Below are 12,687 nucleotides of genomic sequence, written 5' to 3'. Positions count from 1 at the left end.
GGATCACATGCATAATGAACCAGAACTGGGCAACCTTCAAGGAAACACGAGAGTTGGGCAATAGGATATGTTGTGTTTGTGGCACTAGGGCTTGTGCAGCCTAATAATAGGATATGTTGTGTTTATGGCACTAGGGCTTGTGCAGCCTAATAATAGGATAGTTGTGTTTGTGGCACTAGGGCTTATGCAGCCTAATAATAGGATAGTTGTGAACATGATCATACACACCTCCGATAATATGAAAACGTTGGGAATGAAAGTTGTTCTTTAGGTGTCTCTCATTTTGAAATTCAATTGAAAATCGCTTAAAACATTGATAGACAATGTTTATTGCGCATTTGTGTTTTCTAGTCATTTAGCCAAATACTATACATATATGATGTGTTTTAGCACATGTAAGCTCAATTTGCATTTAATACAAGTTCCGGATTGACCGGTCAGTCCGTAAGTCTGAGGATTGTATATTTTCTACATATTTAAGGTGTTCTGTGTCTAGTAACCTCTTCCAGTTGGTCGTTGCTTTGGTGTGCTTACAATATGTGCCCACACTTGTGAATGTTTTACTTGATGTAATATTTCCAGGCATTATGATGAGATCACTAATACACATATAAGGCTCATTCTGTACATGCTAGTGGACTTTCCCTACAGTTCTCTTGTCAACTTATCCTTTTAATGCTCTTGCTTTTTCAGGTGGAAGCTGAATGACTCCTTCATTGTACCTAGATCAGGGTCACGCTATGCCCTCACTGGGGGCAACCTACGCATCAGCCATCTGAACAAAGAGGAGGATGTCGGGATCTACCAGTGTCTGGCAACCAACTCTTTCGGCACCATCGTCAGCAGAGAAGCTAGTCTACATATAGCTTGTGAGTTTTCCTCTTAATACAGTAAAGGTTTAAATGGAATATTTCTCAGTCCAAGGAAAAAGGCAGTGGATTCTATCACAAAGCATCAGTCATTAGCAACCCATGATTATGTCACTAAGTTGATCCTTTAATCCAGCTTAAACAGTGGCTTGGGACATCTGTGTGATAGGAGATGCAACTAGGGCTGTGGCAATCATGACATTTTGTCAACTGGTCACTGTCATGCAAATAACTGCCGGTCACACGGTAAATGACAGTTAATTAACATAATAACGTTTAGCCTCTCCGGGCTTCCAGGCATAGTTTACAATCCACTGATGCGGACCTTTGGAACATCTGCATTTCAAAAAATCTAATAAATCCATTTAATATAGCTTACACCATCTTAATAATACCATTATTTATTTTAGATAGATCTAAAGAAACATTGTGATATGAAGACAATGTAGCCTATTTCAGAAGAACAGAATAGCATATTCTGAGTCATCCTTATGTTAAGCTGTGATCTGGCTGTGCTGTATGGCTGTGGGCTACACTAATTCATTTAGCAGACAAGATTAGCTTATAATTCCCGTGGCATTATTTTATATTATTTTATAGTAAGAAGAATACAATTCCACATAGCTGAATAAAACAGAAAGGATATTTTCCCAAAATGATTTCCAAGGGAGTGTGCTGTGTTGATGTCACGTTCCGACCTTAGTTCCTTTGTGATGTCTTTGTTTTAGTATGGTCAGGGCGTGAGTTGGGTGGGCAGTCGATGTTCTTTTTTCTATGATTTGGTATTTCTGTGTTTGGCCTGGTATGGCTCTCAATCAGAGGCAGCTGTCAATCGTTGTCCCTGATTGAGAACCATACTTAGGCAGCCTGTTTTCACCCTTGAGTGGTGAGTGATTATATTTTCTGTTTAGTGTGTTTTGCACCTGACAGAGCTGTTTCGGTTTTGTTTCTTTGTTTGATAGTGTTCAGTTGAAATAAATAACATGAACAAGTACCACGCTGCGCTTGGTCCTCACCTTCTTCCACCGACGACCGTTACAGTTGAGCAGTTATTTTAATTTTACCTTTATTTAACTAGGCAAGTCAGTTAAGAACAAATTCTTATTTTCAATGACGGCCTAGGAACAGTGGGTTAACTGCCTGTTCAGGGGCAGAACGACAGATTTGTACCTTGTCAGCTCAGGGGTTTGAACTTTCAACCTTCCGGTTACTAGTCCAACACTCTAACCACTAGGCTACCCTGCCGTTAACAAAGTGTTCATTTGAAACAGGTCCTCCTATATGCCTAATTTACAGTTATTTATGCAACGTTAGTTGCGATACAAACCTTAGGCTATATGTTTTGATTTCTAATACATTCTAAGGCTGCATGATGTGAATCTAATTATGTTTTTTTTAAAGTTGCATGAAAGGCATGAGCTCTGCTCTGTTTCTTGCGCAGTCTCTCATTCATAATTTGACAAGCACTTGATAATATTCTCATCGTCTACTAATATATGTGTGGAATCATTTTTTATTTAGAATGGCCCACAAAAACATCATTTCATCCATAGCCTGCACTCAAATAGTGATTGGAGGTTCCGTAAGGTTCCGGTTTTAATATGCCAGGTAAGCTACATCGGTTGTAAAAGCAGATTCATTTGGTAATAAATATAGCAGCACCAGAAAGATGGGATCCTTTTTTAAATAGTGGCGAGTCATAAGTCTGTTTTCACAGGTCGATTGAGCAATGACTGGGCTTATAAGAACACATGTTTCATTAGACTCTGTAGGCTATGTGCTCTCCAACCATGTTCCAGGGGTCCTGGGCCTTATTTGGCCACTTTAGTTGTGATACAAACTTTATCAAAACATATAGGCCTACAGTATGGGCTAGGCTACATGATGCATGCGACTATGATTTGAAAAAGTGTTGTTAGTTGCCTTGGACTGCACACGCTGGGCATCATTCACAAGTGATAATATTCTCACCCATCAGACTATTCTCAATTTAATCTTGTCTTTACATATACTAAGTAATATATGTGTGAAATTAGTTTGGATTTAGAATGGGCTATTATCATGCAACTGTCAGAACACGGGCACGGGGGAAAATACATGTAATTCATATGCACTTGAATAGCATATGGAGGAAGCTTTTCCCGCAGTTAATTTTCATGCCAGTCAGGTAGACTACTCCAGTCTTAAAGCGAAGCAATGTGCTCAATATTAGGAGAGTTGAGAAATATATATAGTCTATTGAAAACTGATAGGATCCTTCTCTTTTAGAGGCCATCAAACCTCTGTTTTCTCACGCAATTGCATAACATAGCCTGTAGAAATATAGTGCAACATGGGCTTCTAGAAATGACATGTATCAACCAGCTATAAGGAGCTGGCTCTCGCTGTGCAACAGGTTGTCCTATTCCGCTCGAACTCTGAATGCCAAAGCTCTCATGAAGTGTTTGTTTTGATTTTCAAGCTTTTGCATTGATGCCAGAGGGATTAGAGGAACAACAGAGCGCTGAGTACCAGGCCATTGGCGACTGGTTAGTTTGGTAGTCTACAAGTGACCATTAGCGACATCAGAGCGCAGTTTTGGAGAAGCCTAGTTACTGTGACTCAATGGTCACGTGGAATTTGACTGCGGTCATGACTCGTGACTGTCGGTGTGAAGGTAATACGGTCACCGTAACAGCCCTAAATGCAACAGCTCTACCAAAGAGTAGGTTTGGGATGAAGAGGGTGCGATTGTCGGGGGCCTTGACAGCAGCTATATAACTGATGTTTTACAGTCTTCATCTATCACATTTGAAGTCTTCGGCATCTCTGATGGCAAGGTAAACTCAGGGCCTCTGCTCTGACGGGAATCCCATCTAAAATGACAGCGTGAACCTCTGAGAACAGATGGTGCATCCAGATTGAATTCTGACGTCTGTTTCCTTTTAGCAGACCTAGGGATGATCCTTGTGAGAGCACCCCGGGTATTTAGCTGGCTTCTAATGGGTGCATTTGAGTCACGAGTCCCCACAAAGCAGTATATCATATTCATGTGAATCCCACCGCTGACACCAAATGTCTACACCAGGCAGTGTATCTTATTCATATTTCCTACCAATTTTCGAGGTCTGACCTGCACTGTATGTCACTGTGATTGGTCTCGTCCATTGCCTGGCTCTGACCTGGGACCTGTGGGTTTTGTCAACTGACAAGGACAAGTATCTGCGGTGATGTGTCATCCATCTTATTTGTTGCTCTTGGTATAACTTAATTAATCCTGCAGAATGATTGAACGGTGCCGGGTCAGAGGAATAATGAATTGAGGAGAAGCCTGTTTTGAAAGTCTGTATCATGTCATTTGTAAAAGACTTGGACCAGACCAGAAGCACCTGGAGTGCTTTTTTGTCCCTCTTTGAGGCTTTGATTTTTTATAAAATAGGATGTAATATAACAAAGATGTAACATATATTGAACAAAAATATAAATGCAACATACAGCAATTTCAAAGATCTGAATCAGTTACAGTCTATATAAGGATATCAGTCAATTTAAATAAATAAATTAGGCCCTAATCTACAATCTTACAAAAAGGGTTCAAAAAGGGTTCTTTGGCTGTGCCTCTGTAAAGGGTTCTACATGGAACCAAAATGGTTCTACCTGGAACCAAAAAGGGTTCTTCAAAGGGTTATCCTATGAAGAACCCTTTTAAGTTCTAGATAGCCCCTTTTTTTCTAAGAGTGTATGGATTTCACATGACTGGGAATACAGATATACATCTGTTAGTCACAGATACATAAAAAGTAAGAGCATGGATCAGAAAACCAGTCAGTATCTGGTGTGACCACCATTTGCTTCATGCAGCGCGACACATCTCCTTCGCATAGAGTTGATCAGGCTGTTGATTGTGGCCTGTGGAATGTTGTCCCACTCCTCTTCAATGACTGTGCGAAGTTGCTGGATATAGGTGGGAACTGGAACACAGTGTCATACATGTTGATCCAGAGCAACCCACAATTCTCAATGGGTGGGGCATATCTGGTGAGTATGCCATGCCATTCATCTGCCACCATCACCTCGTGTTTCAGCATGATAATGAATGACCCCATGTCGCAAGGATCTGTACACAATTCCTGGAAGCTGAAAATGTCCTAGTTCTTCCATGGCCTGCGTGCCCACTAGACATGTCACCCATTAAGCATGTTTGGGGTGCTCTGGATCGATGTGTACGACAGCATGTTCCAGTTCCCGCCAATATCCAGCAACTTCACACACAGACATTGAAGAGGAGTGGGACAACATTCCACAGGACTCAACCAACAACCTTCGCTCTGCGTGAGGTGAATGGTGGTCACACCGGATAGTGATTGCTTTTCTGATCCACGCCCCTACCTTTTTTTAAGGTACTGTATCTGTGACCAACAGATGCATATCTTCATTCCCAGTCATGTGAAATCCATAGATTAAGGCCTAATGAATTTATTTCAATTGACTGATTTCTTTATATGAACCGTAACTCAGTAACGTCTTTGAAATTGTTGAATGTTGCATTTATATTTTTGTTCAGTATAATACTATCAAGGCACAAGGCGAGACCCAGATGCAGACAGAGGAGGCAGATGGTTAGAGTCTGATATTTATTAACAATCCAAAAGGGTTAGGCAAGAGAATGTTCGTGGACAGGCAGAAGGCCAAAACCAGTTCAGAGTCCAGGATGTACAGAGTGGCAGGCAGGCTCGAGGTCAAGGCAGGCAGAATGGTAAGGCAGGCTGGAATGGAGTCCAGAAAACAGGCAAGGGTCAAAACCGGGAGGACTAGCAAAAGATAAATAGAAAGCAGGCGCACGGGAAAACATGCTGCTTGACTTGAAAACATGCAAGACGAACCGGCACAGAGAGACAGGAAACTCAGGGATAAATACACTCGGGAAAAGAAGCAACACCTGGAGGGGGTGGAGACAAACACAAGAAACAGGTGAAACAGATCAGGACATGTACAATTATTGACACCCCTGTTTTCAGTACGTTTCAATACCTCACCTTGATAACACATACAATATACTGTAGCTCAGTATTTGAATTATGTATCTTATACAGTCACTTTTGCTCATCTTTATCAAAGGTGTCAATCATTTTAGAACTCACTGTAGGTGTTGCACATGATGCAGTTGTACCATGAAAAGCATTGGTTTAAAATATAAAGTTGTAGGCACATAAGCTCTTGTGGCTACCGAAGTTGGTCTTTTGATTGGTATTTTGCTGACTCAGCGTTACCAAGATTAGTAAGATATCCGTATATAATATATCATATATAGGGTGGCAGGTATACTAGCGTTGGGCCAGTACCCGAAAGGTCGCTAGTTCAAATCCTTAGTCGACAAGGTGAAAATCTGTTAATGTGCCCTTGAGCAAGGCACTTAACCCTAATGCTCCAGGGCTGCTGGATAATGATGACCCTGGCTGTGACCCAACTCTCTGAGGGCGTCTCAGGGGGAGTTGGGATATGCAAAAAAACACATTTCCAATTCACACTATGCGTATTAATGTACATTTGTACAAATTGAAATTGTGAAATTGAACAAATATATATTTTTTAATAAAAATGTAGGCACAAAGAGTCCACCACCAGCCTGTGGGCTGAGCCATATAAACTGTGGACAATCTTTCACCATCTAATATGGGCTTAAAATATCAGAACATTTAAAGGTTGATGATTCCACTGACAATACTGTGGTGAAATGTTTTAAAAGCCTCTGCTCGTCTGTTGTGTGCACTGGAATAATCTCACTCGTTCTAGGGGCAGATTGAATTCTGTAATCTCTTTGGGATTTTTATAATTGAAAGTCTCTCGACTCTGCTGTGGTAAAATATAACATTACTCCACAGATTGTAACTGCCATATTGCAGGAATAACCTTTTAATATGTACCCAAGAGAATGAGCATGATATGCTCCAGATGCAATGTTGTTAGCTCGGTGCTTAATTATTGAATGGTGAAATAACTGTATTTAAGAAACTACACAGGATGCAATTCACTTGTATCTTAGGAGCATTAGATTTCATATCTCTTCTTTAGTTCAGCCTCACAATTGCACATCATTTGCATTTTGTTTTCCAGTGTCTGTCTGACATTACAATCCATTTCACAAGTAGATCTGATTTCTATCTCTTGTTTTTAACAAACACCTTCCTTCATTTCTATCAAGTCCCTTTCATAACATCCACATTTTCGCCTCAAGGGAAAATTACATCCTTATTTAGTTTTATAGCAATCAGAGAGTGGGGACATGAACAGCACTCACAGTTTTGGCTTGTCTAAAATATATCAGAGCTCTAGCTATCTGCATTTCAAACATACATTTTTTTTTAAACAGGAATTTATCGCACAATGCTAGAGAACAATTGTAAAGAGTTTCTCAATTAACGTTTTTGATGTCATCGTGTACATTTCTCAAACTCAATTCTGGACCTCAAAGGCAGTTCCACAGCATTTGTTGTAATCAGGGACAGATTTAGACTTGGGATGCCAGGTGGGCGCAGTTAATTGTCAGTTTGACCAGAAAACCAGCAGCCTCTTGACCTCATCGGGTAAGAGTTGAATATCCCTGCTGTAAAGTGTCTAAGTCTTGTAATATCATATTTATTTCTGAGTGCTCACTGCAAAATTGTGTGTTGCTCACTTTTTGAATAAGTAGAACATAGATTAATGAAGAGATGGGAACAGTATCATATCATATAAACTATTCAAAGCGGTATACCATAACATTTACATTTTAGGCTATGAAAGTGGTTTGAGTGGTACTTTCTACAGTAATATTACTCAATATTAAATAACTGTGAAGGACAAGCAATGACTGTTGGTTATTGCTCTCGTTCACACCACAACAAAAGTTACTCACATTCTCTTTTGATACAATCTCTTCTGATTCATTGCATTAAGTCACAAAATGCTAATTCACTTCCAATTTCATGGACCTGAAAGCACTCAAAATAGCTTGAATTAGGCAATGAAAAAGCACACAGAGGTATGTCTTTGAAAGGCTTGACAATATAATCCAGGGGTTGCAGAACAGTTTGTTTATCAGGCATGGCTGGCTTTAGTGTGTCCAGCTCATTTGCGTTTCACACTATGAGAATATTGACCGTTTTTTCTCACTTCACGGTGGTGTAGTAATATTATTAGGTGCTATAGGGAAATACTGCTCATATACAGATTTCACCTAGCTTCAGGGATTTTTTGTCAAATAAATATTTATTTTAATACTCACTTTGAGAAAGTTTTATTTTAAATGTTAATACTTTTTGGAATTATACACTGTGTTCAGTTAGTTCTTAAACCTCGTTAGTTCTGAAAACACAGGACATGTTGTTAGAAATTCCAATGTGCCAATAGTTGATTGTAAGCACTAATCTGACACTCGCTTTCACGTTGTCATAGGGAAAGATAACTTTGATGATAGCAATGACCTTCTTTAACAAAGTCATTTCAGTGGCGTCTTGAGATTTGGTTGTTTTCCAAATCCACCTAATCATGCCTCTCAAATGCTGAATACTTATGCACCTGATAAAACATAGAAACACATTTTTTAAAATTGGACTGCCTCAACAATCTAAGTGTCTAAATGTATGTTTACAGGTTAAAGGGGAATTCAAGAATATGGGAAAAAAGAAAAACAGGCCTTTATAACAAAGTTATCCCATAGCCTTGAGGACATTCATTACTGTACCTGACCTCTTTATACTTTTAATAAATCAGTGGGCTCTGTAATTCCCAATTTAAACTGCTTCCTAAAGCAGAACTAATCACTCATGGTATTCAAGACTTAGAATCGATCTAGAAGTGTTTCACATAAATCTTGCTTAGGTGGGGCACAGATGTCCCTGAAGCATCACACAGACATGGTGACATAATTCCCCAATATTATACAGACTTCTCAAATAAATTTGTTAATTGAGGCAGTGTTCTCATTAAGTTCATGTATTCATGGGGAAGTAGGTGTTACAGTACATTATTCTTCTTTCTATTTCCATTCGCTCTTGATTATGGCATTTATTATTGGTTACTTTGGTTTGCTATTTTGCAGTATAGGCTCTTAGAAATCTACAAGAGCAACAACAGCAGAGAAAAGACAGACGTGGATTGTTGTCCTATTTCCCGAGTAGGTTGTCAAGAAGTAAATGGTTGCCATACACATGCTATTTCAATCTCATAGCCGTTTAATTGTTGCTGGAACGTGTGCAATGAGGAAGGTAATGAATGAAACACAGAAAGTGATAACAATACATAGTTTCAATTAAAATCACTCATGTGTGACTTATACTTGAGGAAGGGCTTTCCGCATGCTGGAGGTGCTTGGGATTGAACAGTTCTGTAAGTACACCGGAAGAAATTATTGTCTCACAAAGTTGTCCAAAGGTGTTGGATACTGCCATTTAACCCAATGAGGTAGATGCTCAATATATTAGATAGGAACTAGAATAATAAATTATATTACATTAATATAATTCTATAGTACAATTTGTGTCCCAAAAGCTGAAATTGTAGTCCTTAGAATAATCAATGACTCACTGTTAAAAGGGAGTAGACAAAAATACATGAGCTGTGTTTGGGGCTATATCAATTTGTATCATGTCAAGTCACTGCATGGTGTTCCACACTACCAATGATAGATGAACTACTATGTCAATATTTGGTTAGATAATGGTTATAATGGCTATTGCCATTGCTTCATAAATTCAGTAGAATACTGCTTGATCATTTTGGCCTATTCCTTTTGTCTCTCTGAAACAGACTTGGAGAATTTCAAGACACAGAGTCGAAGTCCAGTGAGGGTTCGTGAGGGCCAAGGAGTGGTCCTACTCTGTGGCCCACCACCCCACTCTGGAGGTAAGAAAGCCTTTGCGGAACACCTAATGACTGTGAAAAGACCAACTAAAAACTTGTTTAAGTGGTACACTATTTCCATAAGTCATATGTAGGCCTACAATAAATACATAAATATCATGGGTATTATTTGAATGCTGGTGGTAATGATGATCGGTTCTTGGTTGGCAATGATCAAATAAAAATGTCCTTTATCAGTGAACTGTAGTCTAGAGGGCATGCGCCAAAACCAGATTGGGCAAGTATGCTATTTATTGCAACAGTTTTTGTAACAAAACCATTGGTAGAAAAAAACCCTCTTGCTTTCTATTCGGTACATGGAAATGTAATGTTAAAAGTGCTTTGTATGTACACTACGTTATCACGCACAACTTTTATCCGCAACAAGTCAATTTGATGGAAACACAGCTCTGGTGGGAAAATGCACATATGCAGATTTTTAGAATTGGATGGAAACTTTGACAAGCAACTAACCAGTCACGGAAGGGGGACTTGTAGAGAGATATTGCAAAATCCAGGCACAGCTGCTCTCTTTGCTCTTCAAGTGTTTGCAGTGCCAGTGTCTCCAGTGCATCGGTGTACCTCACATATGCAGTGCCCAGGACGATGCAGCAAGCACACTTTTGGATGTGCTCAAGCTGGTCTGAGAGGGATTGGGATAATGAGCTATTCCAAGCTGTGAAGTCAGAAAAAGCACCATCTTCTTATTTTAGTATTTACAATCTATGCACTTCTGGATCAATCAATACATTTTCGGACTGAATACAATTTACATTTCATGTCCTGAGGTTTCTTATGGCCTATTTTAACAGAATAAATGCATTCGTTATTTATTATGGAATATTTATACTATTGAAATATCAACGGTCAAAATGTCAGCCATGGCCATTCTAGTAATTATAGAATTCCGGCGCACAGAGGGTTAACGATTAACTAGAAATAACTCAAGAAGGCTTCGGGATTTGAGTGTGGCCAAGACCCAAGATGCTATACAGAGTTAAAGAGAAATCACAGTGGCACGTTTTTTCAGAGCCTGTGCATTAGGGTCCTGCTTTGTTTGCACTCATGTCCCCTACTGCTCTCTGAGTGTCTATCTGGATGACTGTGTTCAGACCCAGACCTAATGCACCTGACCTCCTTTTCCTAATGGAACTAGACTTTTTAGATTTACTCAAGGATGTAATCCCTTGTTCTCCTGCACATCTGACAGAAATCAAGGTAGCAAGCTAGCTACACACATGGCTTGCAGATTTTGTCCTCTATAAAATCTTATATACAGTTGAAGTCGGAAGTTTACATACACTTAGGTTGGAGTCATTAAAACTCGTTTTTCAACCACTCCACAAATGTCTTGTTAACAAACTATAGTTTTGTCAAGTCGGTTAGGACATCTACTTTGTGCATGACACAAGTAATTTTTCCAACAATTGTTAACAGACAGATTATTTCACTGTATTCACTGTTTCACAATTCCAGTTGGTCAGAAGTTTACATACACTAAGTTGACTGTGCCTTTAAACAGCTTGGAAAATTCCAGAAAATGATGTCATGGCTTTAGAAGCTTCTGATAGGCTAATTGACATCATTTGAGTCAATTGGAAGTGTACCTGTGGATGTATTTCAAGGCATACCTTCAAACTCAGTGCCTCTTTGCTTGACATCATGGGAAAAGCAAAAGAAATCAGCCTAGACCTCCACAAGTCTGGTTCATCCTTGGAAGCTATTTCAAATGCCTGAAAGTACCACGTTCATCTGTACAAACAATAGTACGCAAGTATAAACACCATGGGACCACACAGCCGTCATACCGCTCTGGAAGGAGATGCGTTCTGTCTCCTTCCTGAGATGAACGTACTTTGGTGAGAAAAGTGCAAATCAATCCCAGAACAACAGCAATGGATCTTGTGAAGATGCTGGAGGAAACAGGTACAAAAGTATATTTCTCCACAGTAAAAACTATTCCTATATCAACCTAATCTTAACTATCGCTCAGCAAGAAAGAAGCCACTGCTCCAAAACTGCCTGTCACGCCCTGACCATAGTTTGCTTTGTATGTTTCTATGTTTTGTTTGGTCAGGGTGTGATCTGAGTGGGCATTCTATGTTGAATGTCTAGTTTGTCTGTTTCTGTGTTTGGCCTGATATGGTTCTCAATCAGAGGCAGATGTTAGTCGTTGTCTCTGATTGGGAACCATATTTAGGTAGCCTGTTTTGTCATTGTGGGTTGTGGGTGATTGTCTATGTGTAGTGTTTGTGTCAGCACATTTCATATATAGCTTCACGGTCGTTGTTCATTTATTGTTTTGTTCAGTTTTCTTTGTGTTTTCGTCATCCATTAAAATGATGCATTCACACAAGCGGCGTGGTAATGGGCAGCAGCAGCAGTGATGTCAGGATTTCTGGACATGGGAGCGAGATCTGGACTGTGTCACTACTTGGGATGAGATAGACAGGTGGGCGGTCGACCCAGGGAGAGTGCCGGAGCCCGCCTGGGATTCTCTGGAGCAGTGTGAGGAGGGATACCAGCGAATGGAGTCAGCACGGCGGCGCGGTAGGAAGCCCTAGAGGCAGCCCCAAAAATGTATTGGGGGAGGCACACAGGGAGTGTGGCGAAGCCAGGTAGGAGACCTGCGGCAACTTCCTGTGCTTACCGGAGAGCGAGAGAGACCGGGCAGGCACCGTGTTATGCTGTGGAGCGCACGATGTCCCTGGTACAGGTGCATAGCCCGGTGCGGTACATTCCAGCTCCTCGTATCGACCGGGCTAGAGTGGGCATCGAGCCAGGTGCCATGAAGCCGGCTCTACGGATCTGGTCTCCAGTGCGTCTCCTCGGGCCGGCATACATGGCACCAGCTTTACGCATGGTGTCCCCGGTTTGCCAACACCGCCCAGTGCGGCCTATTCCACCTCTCCGCACTGGTCGGGCTACGGGGAGCATTCAACCAGGTAAGGTTGGGCAG

General features: G+C 40.6%; 1 protein-coding gene across 3 annotated transcripts in view; it reads left to right on the top strand.

Annotated features, from left to right (window-relative positions):
- Positions 1 to 12,687, top strand: part of cntn3a.1 (contactin 3a, tandem duplicate 1) — a 115,111-nt gene that overhangs the window by 35,253 nt on the left and 67,171 nt on the right. For all 3 annotated transcript variants that reach the window (XM_042299433.1, XM_024375640.2, XM_024375641.2), the window contains exons 4-5: positions 694 to 869; positions 9,636 to 9,731. In XM_042299433.1, coding sequence (XP_042155367.1) covers positions 694 to 869; positions 9,636 to 9,731 — 272 coding nt within the window. The remainder of the gene's footprint in view (positions 1 to 693; positions 870 to 9,635; positions 9,732 to 12,687) is intronic.

This window comes from Oncorhynchus tshawytscha, linkage group LG16 (genome assembly GCF_018296145.1).
Source record: "Oncorhynchus tshawytscha isolate Ot180627B linkage group LG16, Otsh_v2.0, whole genome shotgun sequence".
Classification (NCBI taxonomy): domain Eukaryota; kingdom Metazoa; phylum Chordata; class Actinopteri; order Salmoniformes; family Salmonidae; genus Oncorhynchus; species Oncorhynchus tshawytscha.
This window is presented reverse-complemented; position numbering and strand designations above follow the sequence as displayed.